We start from the raw sequence: 15,802 nt of genomic DNA, 5'->3' as shown, positions 1-15,802 counted from the left end.
ATTACATACATTACATACATTACATACATTACATACATTACATTACTTACATTACACATACATACATTACATACATTACATACATTACATTACACATTACATACATTACACATTACATACATTTACATACATTACATACATTAATACATTACATTACATTACATACATACATACATACATACATACATACATTACATACATTACTACATTACATTACATACATTACTACATTACATACATTACATACATTACATTTACATTACATACATACATACATTACATACATTACATACATTACATTTACTACATTACTTATTACATACATTACATACATTACATACATTACTACATTACATACATTACATACATTACTTACATTACTTACATTACATACATTACATACATTACTACATTACATACATTACTACATTACATACATTACATACATTACATACATTACATACATTACATACATTACTACATTACTTACATTACATACATTACATACATTACATACATTACTTACATTACATACATTACATACATTACATACATTACATACATACATTACTTACATACATTACTTACATTACATACATTACATACATTACATACATTACATACATTACTACATTACATTACATACATTACATACATTACTACATTACATACTTACATACATTACATACATTACATACATACATACATTACATACATTACATACATTACATACATTACATACATTACATACATTACATACATTACACATTACATACATTACTACATTACATACATTACATACATTACATACATACATACATACATTACTTACATACATTACATTACACATTACATACATTACTTACATTACATACATTACATACATTACATACATTACTACATTACATACATTACATACATTACTACATTACATACATTACATACATTACATACATTACATACATACATACATTACATACATTACTTACATTACATACATTACTTACATTACATACATTACATACATTACTTACATTACATACATTACTTACATTACATACATTACATACATTACATACATTACTACATTACTACATTACTACATTACATACATACATTACATACATTACTTACATTACTACATTACTTACATTACATACATTACATACATTACTACATTACATACATTACTTACATTACATACATTACATACATACATTACTTACATTACATACATTACATACATTACTACATTACATACATTACATACATTACATACTTACATACATTACTACATTACTACATACATTACATACATTACTTACATTACTTACATTACATACATTACATACATTACATACATTACATACATTACTACATTACATACATTACTTACATTACATACATTACATACATACATTACTTACATTACATACATTACATACATTACTACATTACATACATTACATACATTACATACTTACATACATTACTACATTACATACATACATTACATACATTACTTACATTACTTACATTACATACATTACATACATTACATACATTACATACATTACATACATTACATACATTACTTACATTACTTACATTACATACATTACATACATTACATACATTACTTACATTACATACATTACATACATTACTACATTACATACATTACTACATTACATACATTACTTACATTACATACTTACATTACTTACATTACATACATTACTACATTACATACATTACTACATTACTTACATTACATACATTACATACATTACTACATTACATACATTACATACATTACTTACATTACTACATTACATACATTACATACATTACATACATTACTTACATTACTACATTACTACATTACATACATTACTACATTACTACATTACATACATTACTTACATTACATACATTACTTACATTACATACATTACATACTTACATACATTACTACATTACATACATTACTACATTACATACATTACTTACATTACATACATTACTTACATTACTTACATTACTTACATTACATACATTACATACATTACTACATTACATACATTACATACATTACATACATTACTTACATTACATACTTACATTACTTACATTACATACATTACTACATTACATACATTACTACATTACTTACATTACATACATTACATACATTACATACATTTCATACATTACTACATTACATACATTACATACATTACTTACATTACATACATTACTGCATTACATACATTACATACATTACTACGTTACTTACATTACATACATTACATACATTACATACATTACTACATTACATACTTACATTACTTACATTACATACATTACATACATTACTACATTACATACATTACATACATTACATACATTACATACATTACATACATTACTACATTACATACATTACATACATTACTACATTACATACTTACATACATTACATACATTACATACATTACTACATTACATACATTACATACATTACTACATTACATACATTACATACATTACTACATTACATACATTACATACATTACTACATTACATACATTACATACATTACATACATTACATACATTACTACATTACATACATTACTTACATTGCTTACATTACATACATTACTACATTACATACATTACTACATTACATACATTACTACATTACATACATTACTACATTACATACATTACTTACATGACTTACATTACATACATTACTTACATACATTACTTACATACATTACTTACATTACTTACATTACATACTTACATTACAGACATTACTTACATTACATACTTACATTACTTACATTACATACTTACATTACATACATTACTTACATACATGACATACCTTACTTACATTACATACATTACTACATTACTTACATGACATACATTACTTACATTACATACATTACTTACATTACATACATTACTTACATTACATACATTACATACATACATTACTTACATTACATACATTACTTACAGTACTTACATTACATACATTACTTACATTACATACTTACATTACTTACATTACATACATTACATACACTACTTACATTACATACTTACATTACTTACATTACATACATTACTTACATGACATACATTACATACATTACTTACATTACATACATTACATACATACATTACTACATTACATACATTACATACATTACTACATTACATACATTACATACATTACTACATTACATACATACATTACTTACATTACTTACATTACATACATTACTACATTACATACATTACATACATTACTACATTACATACATTACATACATTACTTACATTACTTACATTACATACATTACATTACTTATATTACATACATTACTACATTACTTACATTACATACACTACTTACATTACATACTTACATTACTTACATTACATACATTACATACATACATTAATTACATTACATACATTACTTACATGACATACATTACTTACATTACTTACATTACATACACTACTTACATTACATACTTACATTACTTACATTACATACTTACATTACTTACATTACTTACATTACATACATTACTTACATTAAATACATACATTACTTACATGACATACATTACATACATTACTTACATTACTTACATTACATACATTACTTACATTACATACTTACATTACTTACATTACATACATGACATACATTACATACATTACTTACATTACATACATTACTTACATTACATACATGACATACTTACATTACATACATTACATACATTACTTACATTACATACATTACTTACATTACATACATTACATACATTACTACATTACATACATTACTACATTACTTACATTACATACATACATTACTTACATTACTTACATTACTTACATTACATACATACATTACTTACATTACATACATTACTTACATTACATACATTACTTACATTACATACATGACTTACATTACATACATGACTTACATTACATACATTACATACATTACTACATTACATACATTACATACATACATTACATACATTACTACATTACATACATTACATACATTACATACATTACTACATTACATACATTACTACATTACATACATTACTACATTACATACATTACTACATTACATACATTACATACATTACATACATTACTACATTACATACATTACTACATTACATACATTACATACATTACATACATTACTACATTACATACATTACTACATTACATACATTACATACATTACATACATTACTACATTACATACATTACATACATTACTACATTACATACATTACTACATTACATACATTACTACATTACATACATTACTACATTACATACATTACTACATTACATACATTACTACATTACATACATTACATACATACATTACATACATTACATACATTACATACATACATTACTACATTACATACATTACATACATTACATACATTACTACATTACATACATTACTACATTACATACATTACTTACATTACATACATTACTACATTACATACATTACTACATTACATACATTACTACATTACATACATTACTACATTACATACATTACTACATTACATACATTACTACATTACATACATTACATACATACATTACATACATTACATACATTACATACATACATTACTACATTACATACATTACTACATTACTTACATTACTACATTACTACATTACATACATTACTACATTACATACATTACTACATTACATACATTACATACATACATTACATACATTACATACATTACATACATTACATACATTACATACATTACATACATTACTACATTACTTACATTACTACATTACTACATTACATACATTACTACATTACATACATTACATACATACATTACATACATTACATACATTACATACATTACATACATTACTACATTACTTACATTACTACATTACATACATTACTACATTACATACATTACTACATTACATACATTACATACATACATTACATACATTACTACATTACTTACATTACTACATTACATACATTACTACATTACATACATTACATACATACATTACATACATTACATACATTACATACATTACATACATTACATACATTACATACATTACATACATTACTACATTACTTACATTACATACATTACATACATTACATACATTACATACATTACATACATTACATACATTACTACATTACATACATTACATACATTACATACATTACATACATTACTACATTACTTACATTACTACATTACTACATTACATACATTACTACATTACATACATTACTACATTACATACATTACATACATACATTACATACATTACATACATTACATACATTACATACATTACTACATTACATACATTACTACATTACATACATTACATACATACATTACATACATTACATACATTACATACATACATTACTACATTACATACATTACATACATACATTACTACATTACATACATTACTTACATTACTTACATTACATACATTACATACATTACTTACATTACTTACATTACTTACATTACATACATTACATACATTACTTACATTACTTACATTACTTACATTACATACATACATTACATACATTACATACATTACTTACATTACTTACATTACATACATTACATACATTACTTACATTACTTACATTACTTACATTACATACATTACATACATTACTTACATTACTTACATTACTTACATTACATACATTACATACATTACTACATTACATACATTACTTACATTACATACATACATTACATACATTACATACATTACTACATTACATACATTACTACATTACTACATTACATACATTACTACATTACTACATTACATACATTACATACATTCTTCATGGCTCTGGCTATGACTATGTTGTGTGTGTGTGTGTGTGTGTGAGTAGGCAGGTAGAGGGGCTGAAGCAGAGACTAGCAGGGAAGTCCATACCTACTGAGAAGTTTGCAGTGAGGAAATCACGAAGATACAACGCCAGAAACCCTGTCAAACTGGTGGTCCCAGCACTGGTAACACACACACACAGATACACACACACAGATATACACACAGATTCACACAGACACACCCACAGATATACACACACACAGACACACACACACAGATATAGACACAGACTTAATAACTTTTTTCCATTCTGATGCTTCTCCCCCTCTCTCTCTCTCTGTGTGTGTGTGTGTGTGTGTGTGTGTGTGTAGGAGATGATGTACGTATGGAATGGTTTCACCATTGTAGGGAAGAGAGCAGACACCACAGAGAGTCTCCTCATCACCATAGAGAAGACAGAGGAGGAGCTACGCAACGACCCCAGTAAACACACAAACACACACGACCCCAGTAAACACACAAACACACACGACCCCAGTAAACACACACACACACACGACCCCAGTAAACACACACACACACACACGACCCCAGTAAACACACACACACACGACCCCAGTAAACACACACACACACACACGACCCCAGTAAACACACACACACACACGACCCCAGTAAACACACACACACGATCCCAGTAAACGTAAACACACACACACACACACGACCCCAGTAAACACACACACACACGATCCCAGTAAACGTAAACACACACACACACGACCCCAGTAAACACACACACACACGACCCCAGTAAACACACACACACACGACCCCAGTAAACACACACACACACGACCCCAGTAAACTCACACACACACGACCCCAGTAAACTCACACACACACGACCCCAGTAAACTCACACACACACACGACCCCAGTAAACTCACACACACACGACCCCAGTAAACTCACACACACACGACCCCAGTAAACACACACACACACACGACCCCAGTAAACACACACACACACACGACCCCAGTACACACACACACACGACCCCAGTACACACACACACACACGACCCCAGTAAACTCACACACACACACGACCCCAGTAAACTCACACACACAAGGCCCCAGTAAACTCACACACACACGGCCCCAGTAAACACACACACACACGGCCCCAGTAAACTCACACACACACACGACCCCAGTAAACTCACACACACACACACGACCCCAGTAAACTCACACACACACACGACCCCAGTAAACTCACACACACACACACGACCCCAGTAAACTCACACACACACACGACCCCAGTAAACACACACACACACACACGACCCCAGTAAACACACACACACACACACGACCCCAGTAAACGTAAACACACACACACACGACCCCAGTAAACGTAAACACACACACACACGACCCCAGTAAACGTAAACACACACACGACCCCAGTAAACTCACACACACACGACCCCAGTAAACACACACACACACACGACCCCAGTAAACACACACACACACACAACCCCAGTAAACACACACACACACACACACACACACACACACACGATCCCAGTAAACACACACACACACGTAAACACACACACACACGATCCCAGTAAACTCACACACACACGACCCCAGTAAACACACACACACACGGCCCCAGTAAACACACACACACACACGGCCCCAGTAAACACACACACACACGACCCCAGTAAACTCACAAACACACGACCCCAGTAAACACACACACACACGACCCCAGTAAACTCACACACACACGACCCCAGTAAACTCACACACACACGACCCCAGTAAACTCACACACACACGACCCCAGTAAACTCACACACACACGACCCCAGTAAACTCACACACACCCACGACCCCAGTAAACTCACACACACACACGACCCCAGTAAACTCACACACACACACACGACCCCAGTAAACTCACACACACACACACGACCCCAGTAAACTCACACACACACACACGACCCCAGTAAACTCACACACACACACGGCCCCAGTAAACTCACACACACACACGGCCCCAGTAAACTCACACACACACACGACCCCAGTAAACTCACACACACACACACGACCCCAGTAAACTCACACACACACACACGACCCCAGTAAACTCACACACACACACACGACCCCAGTAAACTCACACACACACACGGCCCCAGTAAACTCACAAACACACGACCCCAGTAAACTCACAAACACACGACCCCAGTAAACACACACACACACACACGACCCCAGTAAACACACATTCACAACTCATCTTTAAAACTTCATCAGGATCGATGGGTCCCGCTGCGGGATGGTTGAGCTAACGTGTGCTAATGTGATTAGCATGAGGTTGTAAGTAACAACAACATTTCTCAGGACATAGACATGTCTTATTCAGGCAGAAAGCTTAACTTCTTGCTAATCAAACTGCACTGTCCAATTTTCAGTAGCTGTTACAGTGATAAATGCCATTGATTGTTTGAGGAGAGTTTACAGTCATTTACTTGAAAATGTATATACTGACCAGTTAGGCACATTTGGGCACTGTTGATACAACATTTTGAACAGAAATTAAATGGTTCATTCATCTTAACTTAATCAAACTGCACTGTCCAATTAACAGTAGCTGTTACAGTGATAAATGCCATGCTATTGTTGAGGAGAGTTTACAGTTATGAACTTTAAAATGTTTTAATAAACCAATTAGACACATTTGGGCAGTCTTGGTACAACATTTTGACCAGAAATACAATGGTTCATTGGATCAGTCTAAAACTTGACTGCTGCCATCTCTCCCCCCCCCAGGTCCGTCAGAGTACCATCCTGATGACCAGTGTCTGGTTCAGATGTTAAAAGGCCTCTGTCTTAAACACCTGGGAAGACTACTGCAGGCCGAGCTCTGCTTCACACAGGTTCTGTCCAGGTAAGACATGCCCACACAGGTATGACACGCCCACACAGGTTCTGTCCAGCTCTGCTCCACACAGGTTCTGTCCAGGTGTGACACGCCCACACAGGTTCTGTCCAGGTGCGACACGCCCATACAGGTTCTGTCCAGGTGTGACACGCCCACACAGGTTCTGTCCAGGTGTGACACGCCCACACAGGTTCTGTCCAGGTGTGACACGCCCACACAGGTTCTGTCCAGGTGCGACACGCCCACACAGGTTCTGTCCAGGTGTGACACGCCCACACAGGTTCTGTCCAGGTGTGACACGCCCACACAGGTTCTGTCCAGGTGTGACACGCCCACACAGGTTCTGTCCAGGTGCGACACGCCCACACAGGTTCTGTCCAGGTGTGACACGCCCACACAGGTTCTGTCCAGGTGTGACACGCCCACACAGGTTCTGTCCAGGTGTAACACGCCCACACAGGTTCTGTCCAGGTGTGACACGCCCACACAGGTTCTGTCCAGGTATGACACGCCCACACAGGTTCTGTCCAGGTGTTTCGTTCAGCAACCCCTAATACAACCCTCACCAAGGCAGGCGTTATTGGCCTGTCCTACTTTATTTATTTGACCGAGACACGCCCCGAAAGAAAACACGTAAATCTTTGATAAGAGCGAAACAGCACCTCTCTGTCTCAGTATGTGTAGACCATGTATGTGATGCCCCTCCTCCCCTCACCCCTCCTCTCCCATACCCCTCCCGTCCTCCCCTCACCCCTCCTATCTCCATACCCCTCCCGTCCTCCCCCCTCACCCCTCCTCTCTCCATACCCCTCCCGTCCTCCCTCACCCCTCCTATCTCCATACCTCTTCTCACCCCTCCTCTCCCCCTCCTCTCTCCATACCCCTCCTCCCCTCCCCCGTCCTCCTCTCTCTCTCTCTCTCTCCACTCCCCTCCTCTCTCCTCCTCTCTCCTCTCCACTCCCCTCCTCTCTCCTCCCCTCCCCTCCCCTCTCTCTCTCTCTCTCTCTCTCCCCCTCCCCTCTCCTCTCCCCTAGTGAGCGGAGAATCAGATTTGACCACTACCTGATCCCCTTCACCCTGTATGAGTTGGGTCTACTCTACAAACAACAGGGGGACTTCATCAAGGCCACACGATACATAGAGAACGCCAAGTAAGTCTGTCCGCATGGCTCCCTATTCAGTACATAGAGAACGCCAAGTAAGTCTGTCTGCATGGCTCCTTATTCAGTACATAGAGAACGCCAAGTAAGTCTGTCTGCATGGCTCCCTATTCAGTACATAGAGAACGCCAAGTAAGTCTGTCCGCATGGCTCCCTATTCAGTACATAGAGAACGCCAAGTAAGTCTGTCCGCATGGCTCCCTATTCGGTACATAGAGAACGCCAAGTAAGTCTGTCCGCATGGCTCCCTATTCAGTACATAGAGAACGCCAAGTAAGTCTGTCTGCATGGCTCCTTATTCAGTACATAGAGAACGCCAAGTAAGTCTGTCTGCATGGCTCCCTATTCAGTACATAGAGAACGCCAAGTAAGTCTGTCCGCATGGCTCCCTATTCAGTACATAGAGAACGCCAAGTAAGTCTGTCCGCATGGCTCCCTATTCGGTACATAGAGAACGCCAAGTAAGTCTGTCCGCATGGCTCCCTATTCAGTACATAGAGAACGCCAAGTAAGTCTGTCTGCATGGCTCCCTATTCAGTACATAGAGAACGCCAAGTAAGTCTGTCCGCATGGCTCCCTATTCAGTACATAGAGAACGCCAAGTAAGTCTGTCCGCATGGCTCCCTATTCGGTACATAGAGAACGCCAAGTAAGTCTGTCCGCATGGCTCCCTATTCAGTACATAGAGAACGCTGTAAGTCTGTCTGCATGGCTCCTTATTCAGTACATAGAGAACGCCAAGTAAGTCTGTCTGCATGGCTCCCTATTCAGTACATAGAGAACGCCAAGTAAGTCTGTCCGCATGGCTCCCTATTCAGTACATAGAGAACGCCAAGTAAGTCTGTCCGCATGGCTCCCTATTCGGTACATAGAGAACGCCAAGTAAGTCTGTCCGCATGGCTCCCTATTCAGTACATAGAGAACGCCAAGTAAGTCTGTCCGCATGGCTCCCTATTCAGTACATAGAGAACGCCAAGTAAGTCTGTCCGCATGGCTCCCTATTCAGTACATAGAGAACGCCAAGTAAGTCTGTCTGCATGGCTCCCTATTCAGTACATAGAGAACGCCAAGTAAGTCTGTCTGCATGGCTCCCTATTCAGTACATAGAGAACGCCAAGTAAGTCTGTCCGCATGGCTCCCTATTCAGTACACTACATAGGGAATAGGTTGTAGTACTTATTTAAAAAGGAGCTGTATAGGGAGAAGGGTGTCGTTTTGGGCCGCAGCCTGGATCACATGTAATATACCGTTTAGCAGACACTTCTATCCAGAGCCACGGTCTGTATACGTTCGACATATGGAAGTCACTATTTTACCTTTATTTAACTAGTCAGTTAAGAACAAATTATTATTTACAATGACAGCCTAGGAACATTGGGTTAACTGCCTTGTTCAGAGGGCAGAACGATTTTTACCTTGTCAGGCTACCATACAGGCTACCATACAGCCTCTACACTCTAACCACTAGGCTACCATACCACCTCTACACTCTAACCACTAGGCTACCCTACCGCCTCTACACTCTAACCACTAGGCTACCATACCGCCTCTACACTCTAACCACTAGGCTACCATACCACCTCTACACTCTAACCACTAGGCTACCCTACCGCCTCTACACTCTAACCACTAGGCTACCATACCGCCTCTACACTCTAACCACTAGGCTACCATACCACCTCTACACTCTAACCACTAGGCTACCCTACTGCCTCTACACTCTAACCACTAGGCTAGCATACCACCTCTACACTCTAACCACTAGGCTACCCTACCGCCTCTACACTCTAACCACTAGGCTACCCTACCGCCTCTACACTCTAACCACTAGGCTACCATACCGCCTCTACACTCTAACCACTAGGCTACCCTACCGCCTCTACACTCTAACCACTAGGCTACCATACCGCCTCTACACTCTAACCACTAGGCTACCCTACCGCCTCTACACTCTAACCACTAGGCTACCCTACCACCTCTACACTCTAACCACTAGGCTACCCTACCACCTCTACACTCTAACCACTAGGCTACCCTACCCCCTCTACACTCTAACCACTAGGCTACCCTACCACCTCTACACTCTAACCACTAGGCTACCATACCGCCTCTACACTCTAACCACTAGGCTACCATACCGCCTCTACACTCTAACCACTAGGCTACCCTACCGCCTCTACACTCTAACCACTAGGCTACCCTACCGCCTCTACACTCTAACCACTAGGCTACCCTACCGCCTCTACACTCTAACCACTAGGCTACCATACCGCCTCTACACTCTAACCACTAGGCTACCCTACCGCCTCTACACTCTAACCACTAGGCTACCCTACCGCCTCTACACTCTAACCACTAGGCTACCCTACCACCTCTACACTCTAACCACTAGGCTACCCTACTGCCTCTACACTCTAACCACTAGGCTACCATACCGCCTCTACACTCTAACCACTAGGCTACCCTGCCCCCTCTACACTCTAACCACTAGGCTACCCTGCCTCCTCTACACTCTAACCACTAGGCTACCCTACCACCTCTACACTCTAACCACTAGGCTACCATACCGCCTCTACACTCTAACCACTAGGCTACCCTGCCCCCTCTACACTCTAACCACTAGGCTACCCTGCCTCCTCTACACTCTAACCACTAGGCTACCCTACCACCTCTACACTCTAACCACTAGGCTACCATACCGCCTCTACACTCTAACCACTAGGCTACGCTGCCGGCGACGCAAGCGTCATGCTCTACCATCTGAGATACAGACGCCCACGTTCTTCTGTTAGTTACACTAATATTGTAATACAATACTGTGTGTGTGTGCGTGTGTTTGTCTGTGTGTGACTAGGTTGAACTACAAGGACTACTCCATGGAGTCCAGGCTTCACTTCCGGATCCACGCAGCTCTCAACAGTCTCAAGGGATCGCCTGTCAGCACACCATAACTACAGCCCAACTACAGCCCAACTACAATCAGACTACAACCGATTTTACACCATAACTACAGCCCAACTACAATCGATTTTACACCATAACTACAGCCCAACTACAATCGATTTTACACCATAACTACAGCCCAACTACAATCGATTTTACACCATAACTACAGCCCAACTACAATCGATTTTACAGAACAGATTTTACAGATTTTTTACAGAACCTTGGGGAGAGGAGAGAGGAGGGGGGAGAGGAGGAGGAGGGGGGAGAGGAGAGAGGAGGGGGAGAGGAGGAGGAGGGGGGAGGAGAGAGGAGGGGGGAGAGGAGGGGGGGGAGAGGGGGGAGAGGAGAGAGGAGGAGGAGAGAGGAGGGGGAGGAGAGGGGGGAGGAGAAGGAGGGGAGGAGAGGGGAGGAGAGGGGAGAGGAGAGAGGAGAGGGGAGGAGGGGGGAGGAGAGAGGAGAGGGGAGGAGGGGGAGGAGAAGGAGAGGGGGAGGAGAGAGGAGGGGGGAGGAGGAGAGGGGGAGGAGGGGGAGGAGGAGGGGGAGAGGAGAGGAGAGGGGAGGGGAGGAGGAGGGGGGGAGAGGAAGAGGGGGAGGGGAGAGGAGGAGGGGGAGAGGGGGAGGAGAGAGGGAGAGGAGGGGGGAGGGGAGGAGAGAGGAGATTTGAGATCCAAGAGGTTTTATGAGGTGACAGAATGGCCCCCTTTTTATTAGAGGGTGTTTTCATACATGTCTGTTTTTACCGTTCAGAAATGAAATGCGCTTTATGTATCTAGTCCCCCTATTTGAAGGTTTGATAAGTAGGCTATTTGGACAAATTCACTTACAGTTCATGACATTTTTGTCAAAGGTTTAGTATTTTGGTACCATATTCATAGCACACATTGACCACTAAGCTTGTGTGACTACAAACCTGTTGGATGCATTTGCAGTTTGTTTTGTATTATGATGTGCCCAATAGAAATTAATGGATGAATAATGATGAGTTTAAACATAGTACAACCCCCCACCCCCCCCCAAAAAATGCTAACCTCCCCTGTTATTAGTAATGGTGAGAGATTAGCAAAAATGCTAACCTCCCTTGTTATTAGTAATGGTGAGAGATTAGCATTTCTCCCTGTTATTGGTAATGGTGAGAGATTAGCAAAAATGCTAACCTCCCTTGTTATTAGTAATGGTGAGAGATTAGCATTTCTCCCTGTTATTGGTAATGGTGAGAGATTAGCATTTCTCCCTGTTACTGGTAATGGTGAGAGATTAGCATTTCTCCCTGTTACTGGTAATGGTGAGAGATTAGCATTTCTCCCTGTTACTGGTAATGGTGAGAGATTAGCATTTCTCCCTGTTACTGGTAATGGTGAGAGATTAGCATTTCTCCCTGTTACTGGTAATGGTGAGAGGTTCGCATTCATTCATGATTATCTGTAGTCATGGTAACATCCACATGAATGTAGAAGTGTTTAGAAACATATTCTATTCTTATTTAAGTGACTCTAAAAAGACAATACATTATTTACCATTAATTTGCTGTTGGGCATAAAATTAACTGAAATACAAGTAAACATTTGATCACAAATCCCAAAAAGCTGGAGTATAAATCAAATCAAATGTTATTGGTCACATACACATGGTTAACAGATGTTATTGGTCACATGGTTAGCAGATGTTATTGGTCACATGGTTAACAGATGTTATTGGTCACATGGTTAACAGATGTTATTGGTCACATGGTTAGCAGATGTTATTGGTCACATGGTTAGCAGATGTTATTGGTCACATGGTTAACAGATTGTTATTGGTCACATGGTTAACAGATTGTTATTGGTCACATGGTTAACAGATGTTATTGGTCACATGGTTAACAGATGTTATTGGTCACATGGTTAACAGATGTTATTGGTCACATGGTTAACAGATGTTATTGGTCACATGGTTAACAGATGTTATTGGTCACATGGTTAACAGATGTTATTGGTCACATGGTTAACAGATGTTATTGGTCACATGGTTAGCAGATGTTATTGGTCACATGGTTAACAGATGTTATTGGTCACATGGTTAGCAGATGTTATTGGTCACATGGTTAGCAGATGTTATTGGTCACATGGTTAGCAGATGTTATTGGTCACATGGTTAACAGATGTTATTGGTCACATGGTTAGCAGATGTTATTGGTCACATACACATGGTTAACAGATGTTATTGGTCACATGGTTAACAGATGTTATTGGTCACATGGTTAACAGATGTTCTTGGTCACATGGTTAACAGATGTTATTGGTCACATGGTTAACAGATGTTATTGGTCACATGGTTAACAGATGTTATTGGTCACATGGTTAGCAGATGTTATTGGTCACATGGTTAGCATATGTTATTGGTCACATGGTTAGCATATGTTATTGGTCACATGGTTAGCAGATGTTATTGGTCACATGGTTAACAGATGTTATTGGTCACATGGTTAACAGATGTTATTGGTCACATGGTTAACAGATGTTATTGGTCACATGGTTAACAGATGTTATTGGTCACATGGTTAGCAGATGTTATTGGTCACATGGTTAACAGATGTTATTGGTCACATGGTTAACAGATGTTATTGGTCACATGGTTAGCAGATGTTATTGGTCACATGGTTAGCAGATGTTATTGGTCACATGGTTAGCAGATGTTATTGGTCACATGGTTAACAGATGTTATTGGTCACATGGTTAACAGATGTTAATGCGAGTGTAGCGAAATGCTTGTGCTTCT

General features: G+C 38.7%; 1 protein-coding gene across 1 annotated transcript in view; it reads left to right on the top strand.

The window, feature by feature from the left end:
• The window catches only part of LOC115123907 (tetratricopeptide repeat protein 39B), a 58,808-nt gene extending 45,537 nt beyond the window's left edge, over positions 1-13,271 (top strand). The window contains exons 17-21 of the mRNA XM_065025157.1: positions 6,022-6,142; positions 6,332-6,443; positions 8,831-8,948; positions 9,977-10,093; positions 12,957-13,271. Coding sequence (XP_064881229.1) covers positions 6,022-6,142; positions 6,332-6,443; positions 8,831-8,948; positions 9,977-10,093; positions 12,957-13,053 — 565 coding nt within the window. The 3' untranslated portion in view covers positions 13,054-13,271. The remainder of the gene's footprint in view (positions 1-6,021; positions 6,143-6,331; positions 6,444-8,830; positions 8,949-9,976; positions 10,094-12,956) is intronic.
• Positions 13,272-15,802: the final 2,531 nt, after the last annotated feature.

The sequence above is a fragment of the Oncorhynchus nerka genome, linkage group LG12, assembly GCF_034236695.1.
Source record: "Oncorhynchus nerka isolate Pitt River linkage group LG12, Oner_Uvic_2.0, whole genome shotgun sequence".
Lineage (NCBI taxonomy): Eukaryota > Metazoa > Chordata > Actinopteri > Salmoniformes > Salmonidae > Oncorhynchus > Oncorhynchus nerka.
The sequence above is the reverse complement of the archived record's forward strand: the minus strand, read 5'-3'. Positions and strand labels throughout refer to the sequence as shown.